The sequence below is a fragment of the Prionailurus bengalensis genome, chromosome C1 (assembly GCF_016509475.1).
Source record: "Prionailurus bengalensis isolate Pbe53 chromosome C1, Fcat_Pben_1.1_paternal_pri, whole genome shotgun sequence".
NCBI classification, from domain to species: Eukaryota; Metazoa; Chordata; class Mammalia; order Carnivora; family Felidae; genus Prionailurus; species Prionailurus bengalensis.
The window spans coordinates 194,753,379-194,780,378 of NC_057345.1; the positions used below are offsets into that span (position 1 = coordinate 194,753,379).

Here is a 27,000-nt window from a genome sequence, read left to right on the forward strand (position 1 = left end):
AAATCAAACCATCTTAGACATAAAAACTGTTAAGATTTTGATTGTACATCCCTTTAGGTCTTTTTTGTTTTGCAGAATTGTATAGGATTCTTAATTAGGTTAAATACAGTTAAAGTTTTGTGTGTGTGATTTTTCTTTTGATAAGAGATTAGAAGATTTAATTCCAACTTTTCTGAAGTGTTTAACATCCGTGTTTTTATCAGAGTTTCACAGGTATATCTTGCTGTTGACGAAAGACTTGCATCTTTGAAAACCGATACGTTTAGCAAGACAAGAGAGGAAAAAATGGAAGATATCTTTGCACAAAAAGAGGTAATTCGTTTCTCTGACAGAAACTCAAAGGTTAACTGTTAACTGTTAATCAGAAGTTTCTTTTGGGGGTGTGTGTCCTCACCTGCCCGAATTGTTTCTGCTCTGTGTAGATGGAGGAAGGCGAGTTCAAGAACTGGGTGGAGAAGATGCAAGCCAGGCTCATGTCCTCCTCCGCGGACGCCCCACAGCAGCTGCAGTCTATCTTCGAGTCCCTCATTGCCAAGAAGCAGAGTCTGTGTGAAGTGCTTCAGGCTTGGAACAACAGGTATGCTTTGCGCGCCTGGGGCTTCTTTAATGTTTGCGCAAAATTTGCTCTGCCGTGATGTTTTTAATGTAAAGGCCTTTATTAATAATGGATGTTACATTTTGCTCTCAAGTTGTAGAAGGTTTTGTTTTTCTGTCACCACCCCCCCTTCACTATTTAAAATATATATGCTAGTCATGGGGCACCTGGGTGGCTCAGTTGGTTAAGTGTCCGACTTTGGCTTAGGTCATGATCTCGCAGTTCGTGAGCTCAGGCCCCTCATCAGGTCAGGCTCTGTGCTGACAACCCAGAGCCTGGAGCCTGCTTCGGATTCTGTGTCTCCCTCTCTCTCTGTCCTTCCCCCCCTCATGCTCTCCATCTCTCAAATATGAATAAATGTTAAAAAAAATTTAAAAAATATATATGCTTATCTTTAGGTAGTTTGTAAAGATAAAGAAACAAAGATGAGAGCAGCTTTCAGTGCTGTTTCAGATACTGAGGAGTGTGTGTGCTTATTGCATGTGATGTAACTGAATTAGTATTCCATGGAGTGATTATTGGTTTTTAGGCCAGGACTTTCAAGTATGTTATTTTTTTTTTTTTTAACGTTTATTTATTTTTGAGACAGAGAGAGACAGAGCATGAATGGGGGAGGGTCAGAGAGAGGGAGACACAGAATCCGAAACAGGCTTCTGGCTCCGAGCTGTCAGCACAGAGCCCGAAACAGGGCTCGAACTCACGGACCGCGAGATCATGACCTGAGCCGAAGTCGGCTGCTTAACCGACTGAGCCACCCAGGCGCCCCAAGTTATTACTTTTCTTTTTTAATGTTTCTTTATTTATTTTTGAGAGAGAGAGAGAGAGCACAAAGAGGGGAGAGGCAGAGAGAGAGGGAGACAGAATCCGAAGCAGGCTCCAGGCTCTAGGCTGTCAGTACGGAGCCCGACGTGGGTCTCAAACCCACGGACTGTGAGATCATGACCTGAGCCGGTCGGGCACTTAACCCGACTGAGCCACCCAGGTGCCCCTCAAGTATGTTATTATTTATACCTTTATTTAAATGTTTATTTGGGGAGATATTTCCCTTTAATGCTTATTTAAAAGTCGAGTTGGATTATTATAGCATTTATTTATTGAGCACTTGCATTATGCTAAGCAATAAGTAAGGCACTAGGTGGACGTTTAATCTTTTTTTGGTCTTGTGAATCCTACAGTGTGTATATACTGTTTCCATTTTACAGAGGGGGAAACAGTATCTCTAAGAGACCAAGGCATTTACCCAAGTTGTGTAGTTACTAATTATCAGAGCTGGTTTGGAGCTCAGGTCTGTTGGTCACTCAAGCTAGTGTGTTTTGGTTACATTATGTTGTTTCTTATAATAACTTGCTATTCTTTTATAACTATAGTCCTATCACTAATAGCTCTTGATTAGTTGATTAGAAAAAAACCAGAAACTTAGTTATACATAATTTTCATATCTATTGCAGTCAAAGTAGGAAATCTAATTGTTTTGGTTTCACAAAATTTGTAAATGTTATTCAGGATATTAGAAACAAACTATTCTCTTCCCCCCAACTCCTTTAATTATAGATTGCAGGACCTTTTCCAGCAGGAAAAGGGTAGAAAGCGACCTTCAGTTCCTCCGAGTCCTGGAAGACTGAGACAGGGGGAAGAAAGCAAGGTAATGAAATGTAGTCTTTGGTCTTCCATTGATATAAATATTATAGTTAATTTCATTTAAGACGCTCACAAGTAGTAATTTAATACGTAGATTTAATAATACTAAATAGTTTTTCATTCTGCAGTTGTGAGGTTTCCAAGAGACATGACCTGGATGAATTTTTTATCTTGCTTGAAATAAAATTGTTATAATTCGTTCATTTCAAACATTTGTCAAAAGCTACTGTCTATGGGCTTCACTGGAGAGAGCATCATGGTTGCAGTAGGTCTCTAAAGGAGAGATTTTGGACGTCCTGAGTGTATAATAGAGTCCTAATTTATTTTAATATGTAGTTTTGTGTGTTCTTTATTTCTGTGCTTAAGTGGGAAGTTTTTCTTGAGGGTTAGTTTTGCACATTGATTTCATTGGCTTTTCCTAACTGTATTAGTTTTCTCTTGTTACATAACAAATGACCACAAACTTTGTGGCCTAAAACACAGATTTATCTTCATGGAGGTCAGGAGTCTGGCACGGTGTGGCTGGGATCTCTGCTCAGTCTCACATAGCTCCAGACAAGATTTGGTTCAGGGCTGTTATCTGAGGCTCAGGGTCATCTTCCAGGGTCATCCAGGCTGTTGGTAAAATTTAGTTCCTAGTTGTTTTAGGACTGAGGTCTCACTTTTGCTGCTGGCAGTTGACCAGAGCCCATTCTCAACTCCTAGAGGCTGCTTGCTTTCCTTGCCGTGAGCCCCCTTTCATCTTCACACCTTCAACAATGCATGGAATCCTCATGCTTCAGATTCCTTAGTTCCTCTTCTCTGACCTTTAGACACAGATTTGAAAGGACTTGTGTGATCAGATCACTGCCTGGGTAATCCCTCCCCATTTGAAGGTTAACCGATTTGGGACCTTGAATACATCTGCAAAATCCCTTCACAGCAGTATTTAGATTAGTGTGTGAATAACAGTGGATGGGGGATGTGTATGGGGGGGGGCAGGATTCTCCTGGGCCATCTTAGAATTCTGCCTATCATACTAAGTAACCATATTTTCAGATAAGTTACTAATGTTAGTATAGTATAAGGACTTAATAATACGATGAGGGACTTTGAAAGAATTTTTTTTTTTTGTACAAGTGTGTAATAATATCTGTAGAGAAGTATTTTCATGGAATGATAAATTCAAGTGCCTTAGATCTTTGTGTTGTTTAGAAATACATAAATGAATTCTTCCTTTTTGTCTCATAGCTGTGTAGGAATTACTTTCCCTGAAAGTTAGGTGAGAGTAAGAGTGAGGGTTACTGAAGGTGGTTTGTGTATTAGTATTTGTGAAGTAATCTGGGGCTATTAATGGCTAACACAGACTGTTAATGGCCTTCCCATTTGCCCACAGAAGAAACTGCACAGCTAGTTGTGTAAGACCTTTGATTATAATACGTACGTGCAGAATTAAAAATACAAAATCATTTAGTAGATGATCATCTTTTTGAAGACTTGAAAGTTGATTTGAAAGTCTGTAGCACTGCCTGTATTTTCACTTGATAACTAGTTTTTGAATACTTTAGGCACTATTCTAGGTTCAAGACATATAGCTATGAACAAAGGCCATAGTTACTATCCTTGTGGAACATTTGTCTGATTAGGAGGAGACTGATAATAAACCAGTGGACAATAAGCTTTTTAAAAAAATGGGAAAAAGGCTATGAAGAAAAAAATAAGGGAGATGGAGAGTATTGCTAAGGGAGTGGGTGGTGGTGGGTTATTTTATATAGGGTAGCCGGGGGTCTCTCTGGAATGGTGAGCAAATCTAAGAATGTTCTAAATAGCCATCTAAGAAATGACTGTAAACAAATTGTACACAGGATTTATAGTGATTCTAAATATATTTCACCTATGTGTAATGGAACTTGAGTAAGTCCAGTGGAAAATAAAAGATTACTAAATTTAATGGGTAATCCTAAGTAGTTCTTAGATGCTTTAATGCTAGGAAGTGAGCCACTGTTTAGAGCACTGTTCACAGAGTGTAGTTAAAGGACTCCTGAAGGTTTAAGTTCCTTCCAAGGTCTCTGCAAGATTTCCCTTTTTCAATTACATATCTGTGTGAGGCTCGATTTTCTTTATATTGTTCAGTCATGATAATATAGCTCAATAGATGAAGTGCAGAAGCCAGAGATAATATCTAGCTGTCTGCTAGACATTAAAGTATTTGTAAAAGTGTCAAACAATGCCACTTTTACCAATTTTTTGATAGGTATTTTTAAATTAAATGTTTACATTAACATGTAAGGGTTTATTATTTTTAAATTTTTTTTTTCAACGTTTTTTATTTATTTTTGGGACAGAGAGAGACAGAGCATGAACGGGGGAGGGGCAGAGAGAGAGGGAGACACAGAATCGGAAACAGGCTCCAGGCTCCGAGCCATCAGCCCAGAGCCTGACGCGGGGCTTGAGCTCACGGACTGCGAGATCGGGACCTGGCTGAAGTTGGACGCTTAACCGACTGCGCCACCCAGGTGCCCCTGGGTTTACTATTTTTAAAATGAACTAATAAATGTATATTCTAAAACTTTCTCCGTTTTAATTTTTTTTTTAAAGTTTTATTTATTTATTTATTTCGAGAGAGAGGGAGAGAGAGAGAGCAAGGGAGGGTCAGAGAGAGAGAAAGGGAGAGAGAATTCCAAGTAGATTCCACACTGTCAGCAAAGAGCCCGATTCAGGGCTCAAACTCACAAACTGTGAGATCATGACCTGAGCTGAAAGCAGGAGTCAGATCCTTAATCGAATGAGCCACCCAGGTGTCCCAGTTTTCATTTCTAATAAGGTAAAAATCAAAAGCTATAGCTCACATAAACAAAAGCTGAGTATCTTAATTCTTAAGAGGTTTAAGATAAGGGGCGCTTGGTGGCTCAGTTGGTTAACCATCTGACCCTCGTAAGTAAGTATCTGATTCTTGGTTTTGGCTCAGGTCACAATCTCATGGTTCGTGGGTTTGAGCCCTGCATCAGGCTCTGTGCTGGTGGTATGGAGCATGGTTGGGATTCTCTGCCTCTTTCTCTGCCCCCTCCCCTTGTGCTCTTTCTCTTTCTCTCTCAAAACAAATAAATTAATTAAAAAAAAAAAAGAGATTAGACAAAAAAAGAGGCTTAAGGTTAGAAAATTTTAAAAATGTGATTTTAATGTTTCCTTAAGAGTAAGGTATTTACTTCTCTGCAGATAAGTGCAATGGATGCGGCTCCACGAAATATTTCTCCAGGACTTCAAAATGGAGAAAAAGGTGGGTCCTGGAGTCTAATCACTTGCCACTGGATTTAAAGAGATTCCTTAGTCTAGAAGTTGTTTCCATGGCTAATTTTGAGAAGATTTTCTGATGCAGTCGTTACAGACTTTTTTCTCCCTTCCTGTATTATAGCACTGTCAGTGTATCTTAGAGTATATTGCAAGAAGATCAATGAGGAGGTAGAAATAACACGATCTGTTGGGGGAAGAGCAAAGAAAAGAAGGAGATTGAATTTTTGTTTTGCTTGTTCCCAAGTCAGCAGGTTTCACTGCAAAAATATTAGAAAGTTTAATTTCTGTTTTCATGTCACTAAAATCTTTTTCTAGACCTAAGCTGTCTTTCACAGTATTTCATTGAATAACTTGGTGCCATTCTAGAAAATTTGTAGGGACATTTTCTTGGATCGTCTTTGTGGAATGTAAGCTCAACTCATAATTCTTTTTTTAAAATTTTTTTTTTTTTTTCAACGTTTATTTTATTTTTGGGACAGAGAGAGACAGAGCATGAACGGGGGAGGGGCATAGAGAGAGGGAGACACAGAATCAGAAACAGGCTCCAGGCTCTGAGCCATCAGCCCAGAGCCCGATGCGGGGCTCGAACTCACGGACCGTGAGATCGTGACCTGGCTGAAGTCGGACGCCCAACCGACTGCGCCACCCAGGCGCCCCACAACTCATAATTCTTGATATTTTTCTATTATGATTCAGTAAACTTTCCCCCTGAGAATGAGCACGTGATTTTTTTCTTCCAATGGTGTCTTGATTTTATTCCCTATTAAATTGAATGAACTGAGATTTAGGTAACCAGTTATGGTCTAGTCGTAAAGAATATTAGATAGGAATCAGACTTGGGTGGCCAGCCACAGTGCTGTCACTAAGAGCTGACTGAGGTCAAGTCATGTAACCTGTTTGGATATTTGTATCTATGTCTATTAAAAAAATTTTTTTTTAAAGTTTATTTATTTATTTTGAGAGAGAGAGAGAGAGCATGAGCAGAGGAGGGGCAGAGAAAGGGAGAGAGAATCCCAAGCAGGTTCCGCACTGTCAGCGCAGAGCCTGATGCAGGGCTTGAACCCACAGACCCACGGGATCATGACCTGAGCCAAAACCAAGAGTTGGAGGCTTAACTGACTGAGCCACCCAGGCGCCCCTGTATCTATTTCTAAAATGTGTGCTAAAATGGCCTAAGTAATTTTTAGGAAGCTAAAATTCTTTGGTTTAGGAGGCAGAAATATGAGTTGGCATTTAAAAAACATTCCTATTAGGTAGACATGGGCTCAGCGTTTTTGAATGACTCACTGAAGTCTGTTTTTCTTTAGAGGACCGCTTCCTGACCACCCTGTCCAGCCAGAGCCCCGCCAGCTCGGCGCATCTGCAGCTGCCTACCCCCCCGGAAGCCCTGCCTGAGCAGCTGGCGGGAGCGCCCCCTGAGCTCGATACAGCCAGCAGTTCTGAAGGTACAGTTGAAGTCATTTTTACTATACTTCATCCGAAAGAGAACACTGTGAATGCTTTGATACGACGCTTTCTTATCTCTTAGAGTTTGTACGTTTTATCTTTCCTGGAAGTGCTATTTTAGTTTCAGCTTTTTACCGTATCACTTCTTCAGTTGGCGCTCCTTGACATAGGAATATCTAAGGAGCAGAATGTTATTCTGCTTCATCTGTTTTCTGGGAATATTACTTTCTTGAGTCCCACAAAGCGCATGGTTTTTGCCTTGTAAGAAAATAAGAGAAATTGCAGCCATTTCTCCCACAACAACTGTTTATTTCACTAATGGCAAATTTATGCCTCGTTTCTCTCTTTCCTTGCTTTCTGTTCAAAGCAGTAACTACTTAAGTAGTGTAAACTTTAAAAATAACGTTTAGTTTTTAATTTTTTTAAAAGTTCACTTATTTTCAGAGAGAGAGAGAGAACAAGGGTGCGACTGGGGGAGGAGCAGAGAGAGAGAGAGAGAGAGAGAGAGAGAAGAGAAGCCCAAGCAGGCTGCATGCTGTGAACGCAGAGCCCAATTCAGGCCTCGTGGCCTGTGAACTTGAGATCATGACTTGAGCTGAAATCAAGAGTAGGACGCTTAACTGACCGAACCACCCAGGTGCCCCCAAAATAACTTTTAAACTGCAGTTAAACTCCGATGTCACAGCCACAGTGCATATAACTGAGTTGAAGTGATAATAAGAAGAGCTGTGGCTGCGTTCACGAATGCTCAGGCAGTAATTTCATCATGGCTGCTGCCCGGCCCCTGCAATGATAAAGCATCGATTATGGGATGGTTCCAATTTCAGAGAGGGTGAAATGTAAAACAGTGTGATCTTTGGAGTCAGTGCTATGTATGCTTCACTGTTGTTTCCTCTTTCATCCCCAAAGAGTCCTTATTCCTAGATCAGAAATTTTGTACCATAATTGGTAATTATGGTGTGAATACATGTCTGTATTCCAAAACTGGCAAGAAATAATGTTGATACTTTATACTGTTTTTTACTTGTTCTGAATATTAACTTATAAGTAGAATATTTTTTATCCTAGATGTGTTTGATGGACATTTGCTGGGATCCACAGACAGCCAGGTGAAGGAAAAATCAACCATGAAAGCCATCTTTGCAAATTTGCTTCCAGGAAATAGCTACAACCCTATTCCATTTCCGTTGTAAGTACTGTAAAAGTCAGTGGCTGTTGTTGGGTTGTTTTGTTTTCACTTACTTTTAAACACCTCGTTCCAAATATTTATTCTTTACGTATTTAAATATATTTATTTAACATTATGCATACTTCTCAAATTATATTTCCATCATAGTAAAAGAAGTGTCTTTTGGTATAATATAATTTATAGAATTATTATATAGCAACCATCATCATATAGTAGATGAATGGGTGAGAAAAACATTAATGTTGCTTAATGCTTCAGATTACTAGTGTGAAAATAATTGTTTATACCTATATATAAATATTATATCTATCTATCTGTCTATATTAAAGACATACTGCTACATCTATTGATCCCATGGTCATAAAAACATACTGCTGGTTGTGTATGAAGATGACAGTACTGACTTATAACTTTCTGGGACATGGTACTTTTCAGTCAATGAATTACAATGACCTGTACAAGTTTTCATGTGATCTTGTTTGTACTGGGCTCACTGAGTAGGAAAGAAAACAGGTTGGCTGTGAGTTTTTTCCCCACTGGTTGATCTGTGTAGCCATCAGATGCTGCTCCTGTATGCTGCTGCAAGTGCATCCAAAAGGTGGACATTCGTTCATAAGACCTTTGTTCTTAACTTTGTATTAATTTATTAGTCAGTATTTAAATGTACTGAGTGCCAGTTCTCGTGCCCCAGGATGTAGAACAAGATTAATAAGGAAAATCACTGCTCTTGGGAGCTCACCGTCTCAGGGAGGAGACAAGTAGAGATTTACACTACAGTCTGTGAAAGTCCCTGTTTTCTCTGCTTCAGACTTGACTTAGTTTCTTGACTAGGTTGTTGTTCCTCCTATTGTATGACCTTTGCCCATGCCCTCACTTTCTTCTTTTGTCATTACTCTGAATTCTTTTTCAGGGAAACTTTAGACTGTCCCCACTAGTTCCCTGCCTCAGCCAGATTAGGTGTCCTTGTTACATGCTCTCATGATTCCCTCGTGGCGCTTACCACAGATAGTGATTGTATTTATTTGCAGGATTATTTGATGCTTTCACATCTTGTTCATGTTAGGTGCTTAGTAATGGTTTTTCTTTTCTTTTTTTTATAATTTTTTTTTTAACATTTATTTATCTTTTTGAGAGACAGAGACAGAACGTGAGTGGGAGAGAGGCAGAGAGAGAGAGGGAGACACAGAATCTGAAACAGGCTCCAGGCTCCGAGCTGTCAGCACAGAGTCTGACACGGGGCTTGAACTCACGAACCGCGAGATCATGACCTGAGCTGAAGTCAGAGGCTTAACCGACTGAGCCACCCAGGCGCCCCAGTAATAGTTTTTCTTAATATTGTGTTTCTGGCACAGCAAATAGCTGTTAACACGAATGAATGAATGCCTCCCTAGGAGCTTTAGGGTAGAGGTCAGGGGATCAAGATTTGGGTTAAAATGGAGTCACACCATTGAGTTTCCATATGATAAATAGGAGAATGGCTGTGTTATATTATTTCTTGTTGGACTAATACTAGACTTGGAGCTGTGTTCATCTCAAAAAGTATTTATAATGGATAGCAGAAGTGTGAAAGATTTTGTTCTACTATAAGCCTGAACAAAAAGTCTTGTGGCAACTGTGTTACATTATTTCCTCTTGGAAACGTGGAAAGTGTTGTATAGAGTAACTATTCCGGAACCCTCCGATTTGAAAACCGATCTGACAATTTCCAATTACCTTTAAAAACTTTCTGTTGATAACATTTTCCTTGGCTGTTTGGTTAAATTCTACATACATTTTGGCTTATTTAGTTATATTCTTGTAATTATGCAGTATTTACCTAACTTAAAATTGTCATGAGATTTACTTATAATGTGTTAGTGGTTTGTGTAGATGATTTTCTGCTAATTTTGTTCTTCTTTATTTGAAAATTTTGAACAGTGATCCAGATAAGCACTACTTAATGTATGAACACGAACGGGTACCCATTGCTGTTTGTGAGAAGGAGCCCAGCTCCATCATTGCTTTTGCTCTCAGGTATTATTCATGGGACTTTTCACCTGTGATTAGATCTTTATATTTTATGTATATTTACTAACCATCTTATTGTTGAGATCTTTTATAGAGAGTGGGGAAGAATGGTTAAATATAAACCAAAATACATATTCTTAGGGCACAATAGCTTGTTCTCTTTGTGTATGAAAGTGTATTCTGTATCCACATAATAACAGGATGATTCTTAAGCAAGCTTCTACTTAGTAAATTGACTAGGCAAGTTATTTACTCACCTTTATATCCTCTAAACATTCTCTGTTCTGTGTATCCCTTCCTTACATTTACTTACTGATATACTAGAATGTCTTATGTCATCTGAGTTCCTTTTTGTGGTCTTCCTTTCCTTCTTGCTTCCCACACGTAGCAGGTAGTTTCCTTACTAGAGTAATGCCATTCCTATGCCTTAACCCACTTACATGCCCACACTTATCATATGTTTTAAACAAGCATTCCTCTATAAAAGTATTTATATCTTCTGTCTAAAAAGACAGCACTTTTAATTTAATTTAATTTATTTATTTATAATGTTATTAATGTTTACTTATCTCTGAGAGAGAGAGAGAGAGGGAGAGACGGAGCACAAGGTGGGGAGGGGCAGAGAGAGAGAGAGAGAGAGAGAGAGAGAGAGAGAATCCAAAACAGGCTCCAGGCTCTGGGCTGTCAGCACAGATCTGGGAGATCATGACCTGAGCCGAAGTCAGACACTTAACCCACTGAGCCACCCAGGCGCCCCTAAAAAGACAGCACAGACAATATCTTGGTAGTGACAGAACTTAGTTTAAGTATAATCTAAGATGTTTAATTAAAATTTTTTTTCTGTTGGAAGACATTGAAATTTAAAATTTTCTTTTTATATATTATTTACAAGAAGGCTGCTTATTCAACAAATACTTAAATGTCTATAAGATGTGGTATACTAGGTATTGGATATGTAGAAGTAAACAAGGTAGATTTATATGCCTTAGCATTTATTAGAGTTCACACGTTTGGGTAATGAGGAATTTCTTTCCTTTAGGAGATTCCATATGACAATTTTTTTTTTTTTTTTTTTTTTTTTTTTGCCTTTTGGCCTTTATGAAGTTAGTATTTGCTTCTTACTTTATTGCTTAGTCTTGCTCCATTAATAGATAGAAAGGTAAGAAAGCCAACTAAATAAAAAATTCCTATTGTACTGTTAGGAATGGAGTATATTAGTAGAAGTCACTTTCTTCTAATGTCTTGGAAAAATAATACATGCTTATCTTGTTCCCTGACATCTGTCTAAATCAGGGCTCCCAGACTGCTAGTCTAAGAGTTGAATTTTTTTTCTTCAAGTTTAGTACCTCTAAGTAGAAAAACATTCTCACGTCCCTTTTCACAGTTACACTAAAGTCTGAAGTTTTATACTTTAAATTACCTGTTGTATTCCTGAAGATATTTGGTCTAAATATTAATACAAAGGCTTTCACAATCACCGTTTAGGATATTGATACTGGTTGGTGTGTTGGTTTGTATTTTGCAGTATTATCTGTGAAGATGACCTTCTTCATGAAGCTTCTACTTGATAACTTTTGTTAGTTGACTCAAACATGTTTAGTTATGGGTACACAAAACGATTGTATTTCTGTAATGCAGAGCTTATTCTAAAGTATATGAGTTATTTTGAAGAGAAGTTTAACGTTTAACATGTTGCAACCTATTTCTACCCTAAGTTGTAAAGAATACCGAAATGCCTTAGAGGAATTATCCAAAGCGACTCAGCGGAACAGTGCCGAAGAAGGGCTTCCAACAAATAGGTAATCTGTGATTGAGTAGAATTTATTTAATTTGGCTATATGTCATCATTTTTTTAGTTTTTTATTTTTATTAAGTTTATTTTGAGAGACAGAATGCGAGTGGGGAAGGGGCAGAGAGAGAGGAAGACACAGAATCAGAGGCAGGCTGCAGGCTCTGAGGTGTCAGCACAGAGCCCGACATGGGGCTTGAACTCACGAAGTGTGAGATCGTGACCTGAGCTGAAATCAGAGGCTTAACCAACCGAAGCGCTCAGGCGCCCCTTTGTCATCATTTTTTAAATGCTCATACTTCAATTTTATTGTAATATATTATCAGCATGAAAGTTTCTAGGATACTGACAGTGGCATTCAAACTTGAGCCAACAATTAACAGAACGAAATTCAAGGATAGCAAAAGGCCTTCAGCGGTGCTTTTGGATAGTAGTTTTCTGATCATAGCCATAGAAGTTCAGTGTATATTGCAGATTTAAACTTTCAGCATTTTAAATTCTCCTTATTGTTTTTATTTAAATAATAGTAACTTGTGAAATTAGTAACCCACTGCTTTACTTTGTAATTTAAACTACTTGTGAATTTTCCATAATAATTAAACGTTCTAATAGTTTAAAAACAAACCCCCCCCCCCCCCCCCCCCCCCCCCCGCAAACTGGTTCTTTTAGTATGTTCGGTATTTTACACATGTAGACAGAAATTGTTGTAGGCTCATTATTTTCTAATTGACATAGGTTTTTGACTTTCACTAATGTGACACAATTTGATCTGATTTATTAACATGGTAACTAGACTGAGAAATACGAAATTGGTATTTTCTGTAATTGTTTGACTTACAGGTGCTAATATAGCTCTAATGGACTTGGGGAAAGTATTGTAAAAGGCTCTGCTGTCATATATTTTCCGTATACTTTCATAGTTACAACATTTTGCTTCAGAGGAAGATCTTTCTTCTGTGTTATAACCTGTGTTTGTATGACTTATGAATTGAATTTTGGATACTGTGGGTGGGGTTAGGTGGGGAGTCAATTAATGTAGGAACCATTTTCTGTGTGAATAGTATGAATCTAACTTTTCCTTTTTTTTTTTTTTTTTCAGTACTTTGGACAGCCGACCAAAGAGCAGCAGCCCTATTAGATTACCTGAGGTCAGCGGAGGACAGACAAACCGCACAGCAGAAGCAGAACCACAGCCAAGTAAGATTATACATAGAGGAGTAGTTATTATTAGTTTTATTTATAATTATGGTTTGAAGAAGAAAACATTAAATAAGAAATAGCATCTGGCAAGAATTTATTACTTCTGGTCTTTACAGTATTATATGCGTTAATACATTTTTGTATGCCCTCTTTTATACATACTTTGCTTTCGTTTGATCTTTACCTGATTATTGGATTTGAAACTTCTAGAAACTCATAGGTCTTTGCAAAAAGAAGCAGAATCTGCCTTAGAGTTTTTAGTTTGAAGTATACAAGCTAAGGGTGGCTTTAAAAAACTTTAACTTTTGTGTTTGAAACTTAAAAAAGTTTTTACAGTATTGTTAGCATTGTGAAAAGAACTTCTCATGTGTCATGTCCTTTAATCCCCATAATAACTACTAAGAATTATTGTATATATCCTCAGTTTTCAGAAAGTTAAACTTAAGTACCTTGCTCAAGATTACAGAAGTAGCTGGAAGGTGGGATTTGAGCATGGATCTCTTTGGCTTTGTCAGGAATCTATTTACTACAAATAGCAGAAGACTCAAGTGACTACTGGGGCTTAACCAAATAACAGTTTATTTTTCTAAAAAAGCAACATCCGGAGGCAGGCAGTTGCTGGCATTGGTTCAGTTAGCATTGTCATGACAGTAGAGAGGGTAGTTTCTTTATGATTCTCTTAAATTTTCCTCGTGATCAGAATGTTCCAGTTCATGTCTCCATTTGAGGCAGAGAGAAGGGAAGTAGGTATAAGCTGCAGCTGTTTCCTGTGATGAGGAATGCAGAGGCTTCCCCTGCAGTCTCATTGGCTAGTGAGGAGTCTTGTGACCACCCCTTCCTGGAAGGAACAACAGCGCTGTCCTGGTTGCTCATACAAATCGTGATTCGTTTTCTGGGGTTCTCCACATTGCCACCCCAACCAGAATTGCAGTTCTTTCAGCAAGGAACAAGGTGGGCTTGGATATTAAGGAGGCCATAATGGGGTCTGCCACCCTAAACTAATAAGCACTTTATGAATGACATTTTATGTGGATTTTATAGATGGTAAATTGAACAAGATTAGAATCATATATGCTAAGCTCAGAGATGATACATAGATGATATATATGTATATACCAAATTCAAAACTAGGAATAAAATTACAGAGTGAGCTAGGGCGCCTGGGTGGCTCAGTCGGTTGAACGTCCAACTCTTGATTTTGGCTCAGATCGTGATCTCATGGTTGGTGGGATTGAGCCCCTGCCCTCCCCCCCCGCCCCCCCCCCCCGCCTCCGGGATCTGTACTGACGGTGCAGAGCCTGCGTGGGATTCTCTATTTCTATTTCTCCCTCTCTGTCTCTTCCTCTCCCCCCACCCCAAGTAAATACATTAAAAAAAGGTATGTAAGCTTTGGCCATCTTATACTAATTTCTGAAAAATGATGAAAAAATCTTATATTTTGCTGTGTTAAAATATAGGAACACAAATGGTACAGAGATATTACCTTTAACTCTGAATTCTGTTTTTCTGTACAATTTCTCATTTTGATATATAGCTACCTGAACATTGCTCTTCTTTTATGTTTCTGATAATAAAAGTGCTTGACTAACGACCTCCCCCCCAAACCCATAAAACATATGGAATAATGTTATTACCTTCGTGTAATGGGTTCTTGCTAAGAAAGGAATGAGTTGAAAATCGTTTTTTTTCTTTTCACCTGTAGTGACCTGTACTTAATATGTTACCTTTTATTTTTAGCCAAAAAGACTTCTGGAATGCTGTCCTTCTTCCGAGGGACAGCAGGGAAAAGCCCTGATCTCTCTTCCCAGAAAAGAGAGACCTTACGTGGAGCAGACAGTGCTTACTACCAGGTTGGGCAGACGAGCAAGGAGGGGACGGAGAATCAAGGTGCTGAGTCTCAAGGTGTGTTAAAGGAAACCAAATGAGCTTATTTTAGCTGCTTGTGTTCTTTCTAGCCTAAAGTAGTTAATTCTTACTGCTGAAACTCAGACATTCGCTGTCTTCTCATGCCTCAGTATGGCAGAGTGGAAAAAGCATGGTGCTGATAGAGGCCAGATGTTATTGCTGTCACTTACTGTGTGGTAGAATCAGAAATCCTTAGTTTCCATACGTGTAAGGTGGCAAAAGCAATGTCTTCTGAGGCTTACTAGGACTGAGTGACATTACACACGTAAAACATGTAAGTCACAGTATATATTCAGATGTTTTCACTCCACTACCCCCTTAGACATTTCCTTTCTTTTCCAGTCTCTATAGGGTTGAGGGCATTGATGTCTGCCTTCGTTTTGATACTTTAAAATATGTCTGCTTGATTGTGTTTGGATATGAGGTTAGACCAGGCATAGGCAAATCATGCTCCCCTGTTTTTGTAAGTAAAGTTGTATTGGAACATAAGCACACCCATTCATTTACTTACTGTCTGGCTGCTTTCGTGTTATATTGAAAAATTGAATAGTTTTGACTGAATAAAATACTTACCATCTAGCCCTTACAGAAATAGTTCGGTGACCCTGGGTTAGATCATGAATTAGTAGTCTACAAGATAGCATAATATATTTTCATTAGTACTTAAGCTATCTGTTTAGGATTCTGTAGGCTTCTGTTGGGCTGTAATCCTTGGAAGACATTGGTGCTTAGAAAACTAATGTTGAAATGTGAGACATAGAAGATTATTTCTTCTAACTATTAAAGTATGTTCCAAACTTGTAATAATTAGAGTAGATCTAGACACACAAATCAAATATAAAAAATTGCTCTGAGGTAGACACTAGTATATTTTATGTATTGTATATATATCTTAGCGTATAACAAAGAAAGCATCTGGGAATGCAAGCCGGTGCAGCCACCCTGGAAAACAGTATGGAGGTTCCTCAAAAAACTAAAAATAGAACTACCCTATTACCCAGGAATTGCACTACTAGGCATTTTTCCAAGGGATACAGGAGTGCTATTTCGAAGGGACACATGCACCCCCATGTTTATAGCAGCACTATCAACAATAGCCAAAGTATGGAAAGAGCCCAAATGCCCATCAATGGATGAATGGATGAAGAAGACGTGGGATATATATACAATGGAGTATTACTCGGCAATCAAAAAAAATGAAATCTTGCCATTTGCAGCTACGTGGATGGAACTGGAGGGTATTACGCTAAGTGAAATTAGTCAGTCAGAGAAAGACAAAAATCGTATGACTCCACTCATATGAGGACTTTAAGAGACAAACCAGATGAACATAAGGAAAGGGAAACAAAAATAATATCAAAACAGGGAGGGGGACTAAACAGAAGAGACTCATAAATATGGAGAACAAACAGAGGGTTACTGGAGGGGTTGTGGGAGGGGGGACGGGCTAAATGGGTAAGGGGCATTAAGGAATCTACTCCTGAAATCATTGCTTCACTGTATGCTAACTAATTTGGATGTAAATTTTAAAAAATAAAAAACAAAATAAAATAAATACAAAAACACTAACTTTAAAAGATATATTCTCCCCTATGTTTATTGCAGCATTATTTACAATAGCCAAATTATGGAAGTAGCTCAGTGTTCATCAACAGATGAATGTATAAAGAAGTAGCATCTATACCATTTATATATGTATATATTGCAACAACATGGATGAACGTAGAGGCTGTCATCCTAAGTGAAATAAATCAGAGAAAGTCAAGTACCATATGATTTCACTCACATGTGGAATTTAAGAAAACAAATGAAGGAAGAAAGAAAGAAAAAAAGCAAACATTCTTAACTATAGAGAACAAACTGATAGTTACCAGAAGGGAGGTGGGTGTGAGGATGGGTGAAATAGGAGAGGGGGATTAAAGAGTGTATTTATCATGATGAGCACTGTGTAATGTAATTGTTGAATCACTGTATTGTACAACTGAAACTAATATAACACTATATATTAACTACACTGGAGTTAAAATTAAAAAAAGATTATCCATCAAAAAAAAAAAAGCATTTCAGGCTATTGGAGAAGCATTATTCCACACACAGGGAAGACAGTCATAAACTGAGAAAGAAAGTAATGGAAACCTGATGTAAGAGCGGAGTTAGTATATTACTATCAGAAGCATCAAATACAAGAAAATTATTCTTCAACCTGAATTTCTCTATTTTTCATATGAAAATTGATGTTTCCAAAGGTACCTATATTTTTGTAATAGTCTACACAAGCTTAATTGTACATATAATACTTGCTTGAGAGTGATTTGACCAGGATAACAGGGGGTTGACTTGTTAGTTTTTATTATTATGTCGGGGGTGTGGGGGGGGGGAAACAAAATGAACTGGTAACCCATTTAAAACTTTGGCTTAACTAATGATATTAAACCTTGTAGATGAGGTAGATGGAGGAGATACACAAAAGAAACAACTCATAAATCCTCACGTGGAGCTACGTAAGTAAGAGATAAAATACTGATGGTGCAGGGACGGGGACTGTAATTGAGAAAACTGTTATTTAAGGCTTCTAGTTTTATACTAGATAAATATCCTGTTTCTTAGAATAAATATTAAGTCTGTGTCCTGACATAAGCTTTATTTAATCTAGATTTAGTTTATAAAATAAACATTATTTAGTTTATAAAGAAGCTTAGTTTAAATTATAATTTAATTTATAATGATTTGATTTCTAACATTTAAGTAATTATTATGTAGTCTAGAGCTATAGCTGTGACCAGGTGTCTAGCATTTTGTGTGTGTGTGTGTGTGTGTGTGTGTGTGTGTGCGCGCGCGCGCGCCAAAACGTATCATCCAGAATATGTAGTAAAATTTAAGATGTAAAAGCACAATGAGGAAAATACAGTAACCTATAAAGTTAGAAATGGGTCTTATTTCATGTTTGATTTTTCTGTAAGGTCATAAGGTGCATTTTAATTTTCCCTGAGGGTTACTTTAACAGAACTGTGATAAACAGGGATGTAGATGTGGCGTGAGAAATGCCGTCATGAAGAAAACCAAATGGTTGCATTTGTTGGTGGTGGGAGTGAGCAAGAAGGAAGAGAGATTTTTGGCTCATAAAAGCCCCTCACCCCCCTTTTATCTTTAACACTTCTGTTTATAGAATTTTCTGATGCGAATGCCAAGTTTTACTGTCGGCTCTACTATGCGGGAGAGTTTCATAAGATGCGTGAGGTGATTCTGGGGAGCAGTGAAGAAGATTTCATTCGTTCTCTTTCCCACTCGTCGCCCTGGCAGGCCCGTGGGGGCAAATCAGGAGCTGCCTTCTATGCCACGGAAGGGAAGTCTTTTTATCTTCTACTGACTGAGTAGTAGCTATCTTTTGCCCTCAGATAATTTAGGACTCACTTAAATTGAGGTTGTATGATACTGCCAGTCGTCAAGCAAGGGTTTCTTTTTTTATGGTTGAAAGGATGTAATAATTTTTAAGAGTGTACATATGTGTGGTGTGTATTTAGAGACAGACATTGATCCGATCCTTGCTAAACTCTGATCTGGTCCTGACTTCTCCAAATGTAAATAGTAACAGAGAATTTCTAGAAGAGTCAAAAGGGGTACCTCAGAGCTGGTGAGAGAAAGATAAAAATACAAATACTTAACTTGAAAATCGGAAGGCCAGGTTCTTCACCTGCAGAGGTATCATAGAAGGTGATGACCGTTTGTACTTTATGTTCCGTCCTCCATACTCTGGGAGCAAAATTATTTGAGAAAATGCCGCAGGAGGAATGTTGCTTGATACAAGCCTTCATAACTGTGACTTACTGCACTGTTAACAAAGGAGTTTATAAAATTTTACTTAGTAGTTAGCACTCAGTAAGTAGTTTTACTTAGTATCTAGTTATGAATTTACGTGTGGTTCTTGACTACATAAATCCTCAGGAACCTGTTGAGCCCTCAATTACTTGAGAACTATATTCTATTTATTTATTTATTTGTTTGTTTGTTTATTTATTTTTGAGAGACAGAGAGAGAGACAGAGGATCCGAAATGGGCTCTATGCTGACAGCCGAGAGCCTGCTGCGGGGCTCGAACTCACGAACTGTGAGATCATGACCTCAGTTCACGTCAGATGCTTAACCAACTGAGCCACCCCAGGCACCCCATTGAGAACTATATTCTGATTAAAATTTTCTCTTGACATTAGAAAATATCCCTTAAAGCTATGAAGCAAACAAATCATTTGGGATCTTTGGAATGATTTATTATAGATTACCTCAGGAAATACTGTGACTGAATAAACACATGTGACACTTCTACCTTTTAGATGATAGATTCATTTTGAAGCAGATGCCTCGTCTGGAAGTCCAGTCTTTCCTTGACTTTGCACCACACTACTTCAATTATATTACAAATGCTGTTCAACAAAAGGTAGAAATCCCAAACCTTGTTCCGTAATTAGAGTTTTCTGGGCTTTTTCATATCCTGAGAATTCATCCCAATGGCAGTCTTTTCCATGCTAAAATAGGGACAGGACATGACTGGATCTCTGTTATGTTATTTATTTATTTTTTTTAAATTTTTTTTTTCAACGTTTATTTATTTTTTTGGGGACAGAGAGAGACAGAGCATGAACGGGGGAGGGGCAGAGAGAGAGGGAAACACAGAATGGGAAACAGGCTCCAGGCTCCGAGCCATCAGCCCAGAGCCTGACGTGGGGCTCGAACTCACGGACCGCGAGATCGTGACCTGGCTGAAGTCGGACGCTTAACCGACTGCGCCACCCAGGCGCCCCTCTGTTATGTTATTAAAGTGTGAGAGAATGTAGTCATTTCAAACCCTCTTTCCTACCTTTGCCAGCCAGGAACCAAGAGATCTTGAGCAGGTTGCATTTAGAGAGTGTGTGTGTGTGTGTGTGTGTGTGTGTGTGTGTAGAAACATTAAGATTGAATGCTAATGACTGCACATTAGAATTTGTAATTTTGTTAAGACAGAAACTAGAAGTGTTTGTTAATACAGGTGTATGGATCCTTAGGTAGAGAGAGAGGCAACCAGTGGTTCAGGTTTGCCCACTTGACATTTAGCCATGATCTTCCCAGTGAGTGTGTAAGGGAGTCACATAGATTGTTTTTCACTTATGGTTTATTGCATATTTTAGAGGAAATTATATGTCATAGTAAAATTTGTGATTTGAGAAATTGTAAAGCCTTATCCTTTGGGCAAACATTAAGGATCATTAATGTTTTTATTGGCACTGCTGTTTTACTTTTCACTTGCTTCTGAGATTCAAGGGTTTAAGTTTCTTTCAAGGCCCTCTGGTCCTATTAATAGAACATTAGTTTGGATATTACATGGATAATCCAGATATGGGTATTAAATTACAAATAATTATTTTTGATAAGAGTTGACTTTCATTTTTTTTTTTTTTTTTTCTTGATCAGAGGCCCACTGCATTGGCCAAAATTCTTGGAGTTTACAGAATTGGTTATAAGAATTCTCAGAACAATACTGAGAAGAAGTTAGATCTCCTTGTCATGGAAAATCTTTTCTATGGGAGAAAGATGGCACAGGTAAGGATATTGAACTATGCAAGCCACTTAGCTACTGGAAACTTTGGCACTTCTGGTTCCGGATTATAAGGAGTTAGAGAATAACATCTTATTTAATAGTATTAAGCCTTTGTGACTAGGCCAATTTTAACTTTGGAATTGTTGAACCCTGTAGGAAAGAATAAAGAGGAATATTGTAGATGGGTCCTAAAATTTAACCTCTCCAATATCGTAGAAACACAGAATTACAGAATTAGAAGGCAGATCTGTTTCCATCATCTCTGTTTTAAAGATGAAGAAACTAAGACCCAGAAAAATTTAACTTTTTGACAGTCACACAGATACTACCAGAACTCAAGTTGTTTTAGATTCTAGAAAAGTACCTTTCAAGAGTGTTGGTCCTTGAACTGTTTGTCCCTAGTCTGGTGAGGTAAGGAGCTTATACTAGAATATAATTCAATGCATTGCTTTCTTCATTGAGAGTGTGGTGCTGTGCTGAATGAACAGTGTGCTTAATGATGCAACTGTTTCACATTCTGGCACCAGCTCCTTATGTTGTCATGAGCCAGCGACAATTGACTAGCATTAGTCTGCAGAATACACTTCATGTTGCACTGATCTAGGACCTAAGTCCCCTGACCTTTGAGTGTGTGGCTTTTACTACCCCCAAATTTCTAGAGACCTGCTGTTGCTTCTACATTGCCGTAAGTATTGCATAGGGTTTTGGTATCAAAGCTGTAAGTTTCCTAAGACTGTTTGCATCTGTATTTTAACTGCTTTACCATCCAGTGATATACTTTTGGAGTTATTTGTTAATGTTTCTTAAAGTTGATTGAGTGTGTTAGTGTATTTCTGAAATGTTTGAGTAGTTGACTACCTGGGTATTAATTTTCAATGATGAATCATATCACCATTTATTTTATGTATTGAACAGTTATAATGCATGCATTTAATGGCTTCTATAAGTTATGATTAAGTTTTAAAATTAAATTTAACAGTGTATATAATGGTATGGGCTGTAAAGAGTCTTTCTGCATTTCCAATTTAATTACATTAATTCATTGCACAACTCATGCATAAATAACAGAGAATTTCCTTTCTGCTAGGTTTTTGATTTGAAGGGTTCACTTAGGAATAGAAATGTAAAAACTGATACTGGGAAAGAGAGCTGTGATGTAGTCCTGCTGGATGAAAATCTCTTAAAGATGGTTCGAGACAATCCCCTGTATATCCGTTCTCATTCCAAAGCCGTGCTGAGAGCCTCGATCCGTAGTGATTCCCACTTCCTTTCTAGCCACCTCATTATAGATTATTCTTTGCTGGTTGGACGAGATGATACCAGCAATGAGCTGGTAGTCGGAATTATAGGTGAGTTGGCAAGCATACCTTCTAGTTCATGATTGAAGCCAGAGTATATTTGAAGATTATACTCAGCCTGGTCTCGTAATAGCTTGTTAAATATTTTCACCAACTTACACTTGAAAATTCACAATCAATAGCTTTTAAATTCTAGTTACCTTCTATTCAGCGTCCTCATTTTCATTTTCATTATCTTTACCAAAAACAATCTGTATTGAAAAAGTTACTTGTAAATGAAGCGCTGTGAAGTTGTAATGAGGATTAAATGAATTAATATGGAGACAAACCTTGGGGATAGCACTTGGCAGTATTGTTAGCACTCAGTAAACATGGTAGAAGTAATAGTAATTCCTGTCGTTATTTTCTCACACTTACTAACGTAGCTTTACTGCCAATATTGCCTCCTGTAACAGATTATATTCGAACATTTACATGGGACAAAAAGCTTGAGATGGTTGTGAAATCAACAGGAATTTTAGGGGGACAAGGTGAGCAGAATTTTTGTTTATTCTTTAAACTGTTCTTCTGCCTTCCTTATCAGTTAACATTTAAAAAATGGATACTTTTTTGGGGCACCTGGGTGGCCTCAGTTGGTTGAGCATCTGACTCTTTTTTTTAAAAAAAACTTTTCTAACGTTTATTTATTTTTGAGAGACAGAGCACGAGCAGGGAGGGGCAGAGAGAGAGGGAAACACGGAATCGGAAGCCAGCTCCAGGCTCTGAGCTGTCAGCACAGTGCCTGATGCGGGGCTCGAATTCCCGAACCATGAGATCTTGACCTGAGCCGAAGTCGGATGCTCAACTGACTGAGCCACCCAAACGCCCCAAGCATCTGACTCTTGATTTCGGCTCAGGTCATGATCCCAGGGTTGTAGGATCAAGTCCTGTGGCAGGCTCTGTGCTGAGCATGGATGGAGCCTCCTTAAGGTTCTCTCCCTCTCCCTCCCTCCCTCTGTCTCTCGCTCTCTTCCTCTTTCTTCCTCTCTCTCTCCCTCTCTCCCCACCCCCGCTGCCTCCCTCCCTCCCTTTCTCTTCCCGCTCCTCTCCCTGCTCATGCTCGCTCTTTCTCTAAAAAAAAAAAAAAAAAAATTAAAAACCCCAGAAATAAAAAGTGAGTACTTTTTTAATTTCTAAAAAAGTAAGTGGTTATCTCTGATTTTATCATTTCCCAGATGATCAAATAATAAAGGGAATTGCGTAGGTGGGGGAATAATTGGTTTTAAATTTGTGTTAAGTTGCCAAGGGTTCTCAAGTTGAGAAGTTACCCAAAAAAGGCCATAGATTCTGAATAAGAGGTTGTCTCTAATTAACGCTTCAATCTTCAAAGTTCTCTGAGCACTGCCAGCTCCATTTGTGCTTTCAAACATTTCGCATCTCTAGGCAAGAGCCAGTCTTTTAAAATGGAACCCCCTAGCAGGAAGGACCTGTCCCATGTCATGGGGCACAGTGAACACCCCTCTGTCCTTTCTGAGACTGCTGTGGTGTGTGTGTGTCTTTATGGCAGTTTTCGTGAAAGAACATAGCTATTCAGATCAGTTGTTGATCAACTATGTAACAGCTTTTTCCCTTTGCTCTTTTCATAATCTCAGGTAAAATGCCCACCGTGGTCTCTCCAGAGTTGTACAGGACTAGATTTTGTGAAGCAATGGACAAGTACTTCCTGATGGTACCAGACCACTGGACAGGCTTAGGTCTGAACTGCTGACATAGACCATGAGTGAAAAGGTGCCTGGAACAAAGGACCAAAAATAAGCTACATGTTTTATTTCTTCATCACATTCTCCACAGTATGCCAAGGCCTTTCCGTTCTGTGGTTGTGTGGGCTCCGTGTACCTGAAGTGTTAAAACTCCATGGATTTGCACTTTGGTTTTGATACCTACAAATTAGCTGTCCTTAGGCGGGGAGGTTGCATGAACGTTTTTCCACTTAAGCGGGAATATAGACCCATTTCAAAGGATTAAAGACAAATGTGTGGTCAGAGATGAGATAGGGTAAAAAACGGGTTGTCAGACTTGTTAACAATCCTGTTAAGAAAATAACGTCTCCTAGATTGTTTCCTGGCATCATGTTGGACGTATTCTTTACTTAGAAAGCATTTGTAGAGCTGGTGACTTTGTGTTTCTTATGTGACAATGTAATGTTATGTATTATCAGAATTTATGAAATCTTTAAAAAATTCCAAATTATACTATTAATGGCCAGTCAAACAGATTGACACAGTCTGTTCTTGTTTTATTGAAGAATTTGACTTAAATTGGGAACCCTGTTGTGTGTTCTTATCTTGCTCTGGTTTTCAGTATGCTTGATGTTTTTTAGGTTCTCTCTTCTCTGTGGATGACAGGAGACTATAGCTATTAACTCGAAGCCTTCTTTTGGAGCTGTTTTTTAAGCTTGTTTGTAACTTTTTTGCAATTAATATGTTCAACTACACTTATCTGCACCTGCTCATCTTGTAGGGTTTCCTCCACTTTCAGGGAAACAGTAAATGAGTCTATAGTGACTAAATTCCCAAAGGGAGAATTACTAAGGATTTTTTTTTAATGTAAAAAATGAATTAGACCTTATCCAAGAAATTGGGTGAGAGGTAGGCACTTGCTTGTTTTTTGTAAAGGTAAAGTGTCTTTTTCAATACAGATAGCAATTTAAGTGGCATCTATAAAACCAAGAGGTTTCTAGTGTGGACATCCCTGTTTCTTAACTTTCTGTGCCAGTTTCTAGGCCAGTTCTGATTATTGAGAAATGTTAAGAGATAAAATATTTGTAGTAAGGAACTTCTTGTTTAATAGAGTTTTGTTTGTTTTAAAATATGATCAGATAGAGTACTAAACTAACTATCTTTGGGGAAATAACAGAATGCCAAATATTTCCTCGTGGCTTCTTTCCCTAACAAGGATACTTGGGGGGTTTATAAAGTTTTATATAAAGTTCTATTCTTTTCAGGTTTTCCTGTAAGAGCACATTTCTATTGTAACTTCCCGAAACAAGAAAAAGGAATCTGGGTACATTCCGGTTACAGAGACTTATAAGTATGTGAAATAGGAACATTTTGGAAAGTTTGCTTTAGAGAATGAAAACATTAGTTGGGTGTTTGGTGCTTATTGGAAACGTGGTTTCTTTTGAACTAGAAACAAGTTGGCCAAGGACTTAAAACTGATGATAAGCTTAAAAAAAAAAAAAAACCCCGCAAAAACCTGGGTGTGCCTTTTGAAAACACACAGAACACTGGTGGTTTTAGAGGAGAAAAGGACTGCGTCCTGCAAGAGAAACATTGGAACATTGTTAACTTCTTGTCAACAATATGGATCGTGCATCTCATTCTGAATGTAAACACGTTTTGTCTCTGTTCTTTTTTTCTGTCAGGATACTTGGGAGTATTTATCTTGTCCGTTTCCTGTACCCCCAGTCACGCACACCTCCACAAGGTATCTTCCCTCAGCTGTAATCAGGTCGTTTCTCAGTTTTAGCCTCAACACTATGTGTACGTGTAGCTTGGATCCTTCACTGGAATAACTCCTGATAATAATATGTCACGTTGATTTTGTTTGGCTTGCTCATGACTTGAAAGATTATTTTTTAAAGCACTGCTGCCTCTTAGATAATTCTGTGGCTAAAAAAATTCCCGGATAATATAATCTTGAAGCAATACTTGCTGCCTTGCAAGGGTGACCTGTCCTTTTAAAACTGTCTTAATGCAAGGGAAATTAATTTGTCATGAGTGGTAGAACTATGTCCTCAGCCCTTGCTGCTTTTGTTGAGGCCACTACCATATATATATATATACACATATATATATATAAGGTGTTTCAAATAGCATGCTCTTCAGTGGTAAGCATTGAATGACTGCTCGCCTCTCTTGAATTCCCTTTCGAGGCTTGGAGGATGTCAATGTTGGAAAGTTACGACTGAGGAAGATACCAGAGTACTTTCTTCCTTAGAATAAAATATGAATCCTAAGAATAACTGATAGTAGCACAAGAAAACTATGTGAATGTGTTGCATTGTATAAAAATACTATTTATAAATGTGAAGGTTGTTGATGCCATGAAAACTTTATGGAAAAATAAAAAGGATTTCCTTTTTTCTTATCCAAGCCTGAGAAAAATAAGGGGAACCAGCTATTGCAAGCCCTTTTGTAGTCTGTTGAATAATTTAAATTTCTAGACATTTAAAATTTCCTACAAAATATGCTGCTTATAATTTTTTTCTTGATCCAGTTGTGAGTGCTTTTCTAGCCTTGGCTTTTATTGGGTTTTGTAAATAGGGTCGTATTGGTTTTGGTGGCATCAGTGTCTCCTTGGCATTTTACCCATTAGCAGTGGGCTTGTATAAAACTGCCAAGGAAAAGTAACCTACCTGTAGAAAGTTTGCTTAGCTAGCAGAGTGAAACTGTTGTGAATGAGCCTGGTGGGGAAATAGGTCAGGCCATTCATTATTCCTCAAGTGTTAACATACTGACTTATGCAGTATTCAGACCATCTAGTGCAATGCCTTTTTGTTTGTTTGTTTTTGTAACACGGGTGCAGTGTATTATAGAAAAATAAAGATTACAATCATGAGCAGTTTTATTAATGCTGCTGTGCTGGTTTTGTAAAAAATGTACATTATGCCTTTTGACAGGTTTAATTTTAACTAGAGAAATGACATTGTAAATCACAATATCCTCTTTTAATTTAATATGAAAAATTCAATTAACAATATTGAAAATACTTACTGTATTATATTGTATATATTTCTCTACCTTGGTTCTAGCTGTTTTATATGATTGACATGTTATTTAAGAGATAAAACTGCCTTGACCTTTTGGAGACATACTATAAATAAAGAACACTTACAATAAACTGAGAATCAACTTCAGTTTGTTTTGAATCGGCTTCAGGAAATTAACAAGGGGAGATGGAGTTTGGGGCCCAAACCTCGCCCCTTGCCCCTCGCCCCTCGCCCCTGGCCTCTAGCCTCAAAGCGTTGCCTTCTGTTCATTCTCTTCCCCATCATTTTTCCCCCTGGAGAATTTAAGTCTTTCACTAGTAAATAGCCCTTCCTTCTTAAGTCTCA

At 38.2% G+C, this 27,000-nt stretch overlaps 1 protein-coding gene across 6 annotated transcripts in view; it reads left to right on the plus strand.

Annotated features, from left to right (window-relative positions):
* The window catches only part of PIKFYVE (phosphoinositide kinase, FYVE-type zinc finger containing), an 82,367-nt gene extending 55,577 nt beyond the window's left edge, over positions 1-26,790 (plus strand). For all 6 annotated transcript variants that reach the window (XM_043577660.1, XM_043577663.1, XM_043577658.1 and 3 more), the window contains 17 exons: positions 204-312; positions 423-577; positions 2,147-2,237; positions 5,429-5,489; positions 6,811-6,948; positions 8,018-8,138; positions 10,056-10,151; positions 11,861-11,944; positions 13,034-13,131; positions 14,872-15,036; positions 17,481-17,540; positions 18,206-18,382; positions 19,367-19,470; positions 20,481-20,609; positions 21,695-21,956; positions 22,361-22,435; positions 23,537-26,790. In XM_043577660.1, coding sequence (XP_043433595.1) covers positions 204-312; positions 423-577; positions 2,147-2,237; positions 5,429-5,489; positions 6,811-6,948; positions 8,018-8,138; positions 10,056-10,151; positions 11,861-11,944; positions 13,034-13,131; positions 14,872-15,036; positions 17,481-17,540; positions 18,206-18,382; positions 19,367-19,470; positions 20,481-20,609; positions 21,695-21,956; positions 22,361-22,435; positions 23,537-23,652 — 2,041 coding nt within the window. In that variant the 3' untranslated portion in view covers positions 23,653-26,790. The remainder of the gene's footprint in view (positions 1-203; positions 313-422; positions 578-2,146; positions 2,238-5,428; positions 5,490-6,810; positions 6,949-8,017; positions 8,139-10,055; positions 10,152-11,860; positions 11,945-13,033; positions 13,132-14,871; positions 15,037-17,480; positions 17,541-18,205; positions 18,383-19,366; positions 19,471-20,480; positions 20,610-21,694; positions 21,957-22,360; positions 22,436-23,536) is intronic.
* The last annotated feature ends 210 nt before the right edge of the window (positions 26,791-27,000 follow it).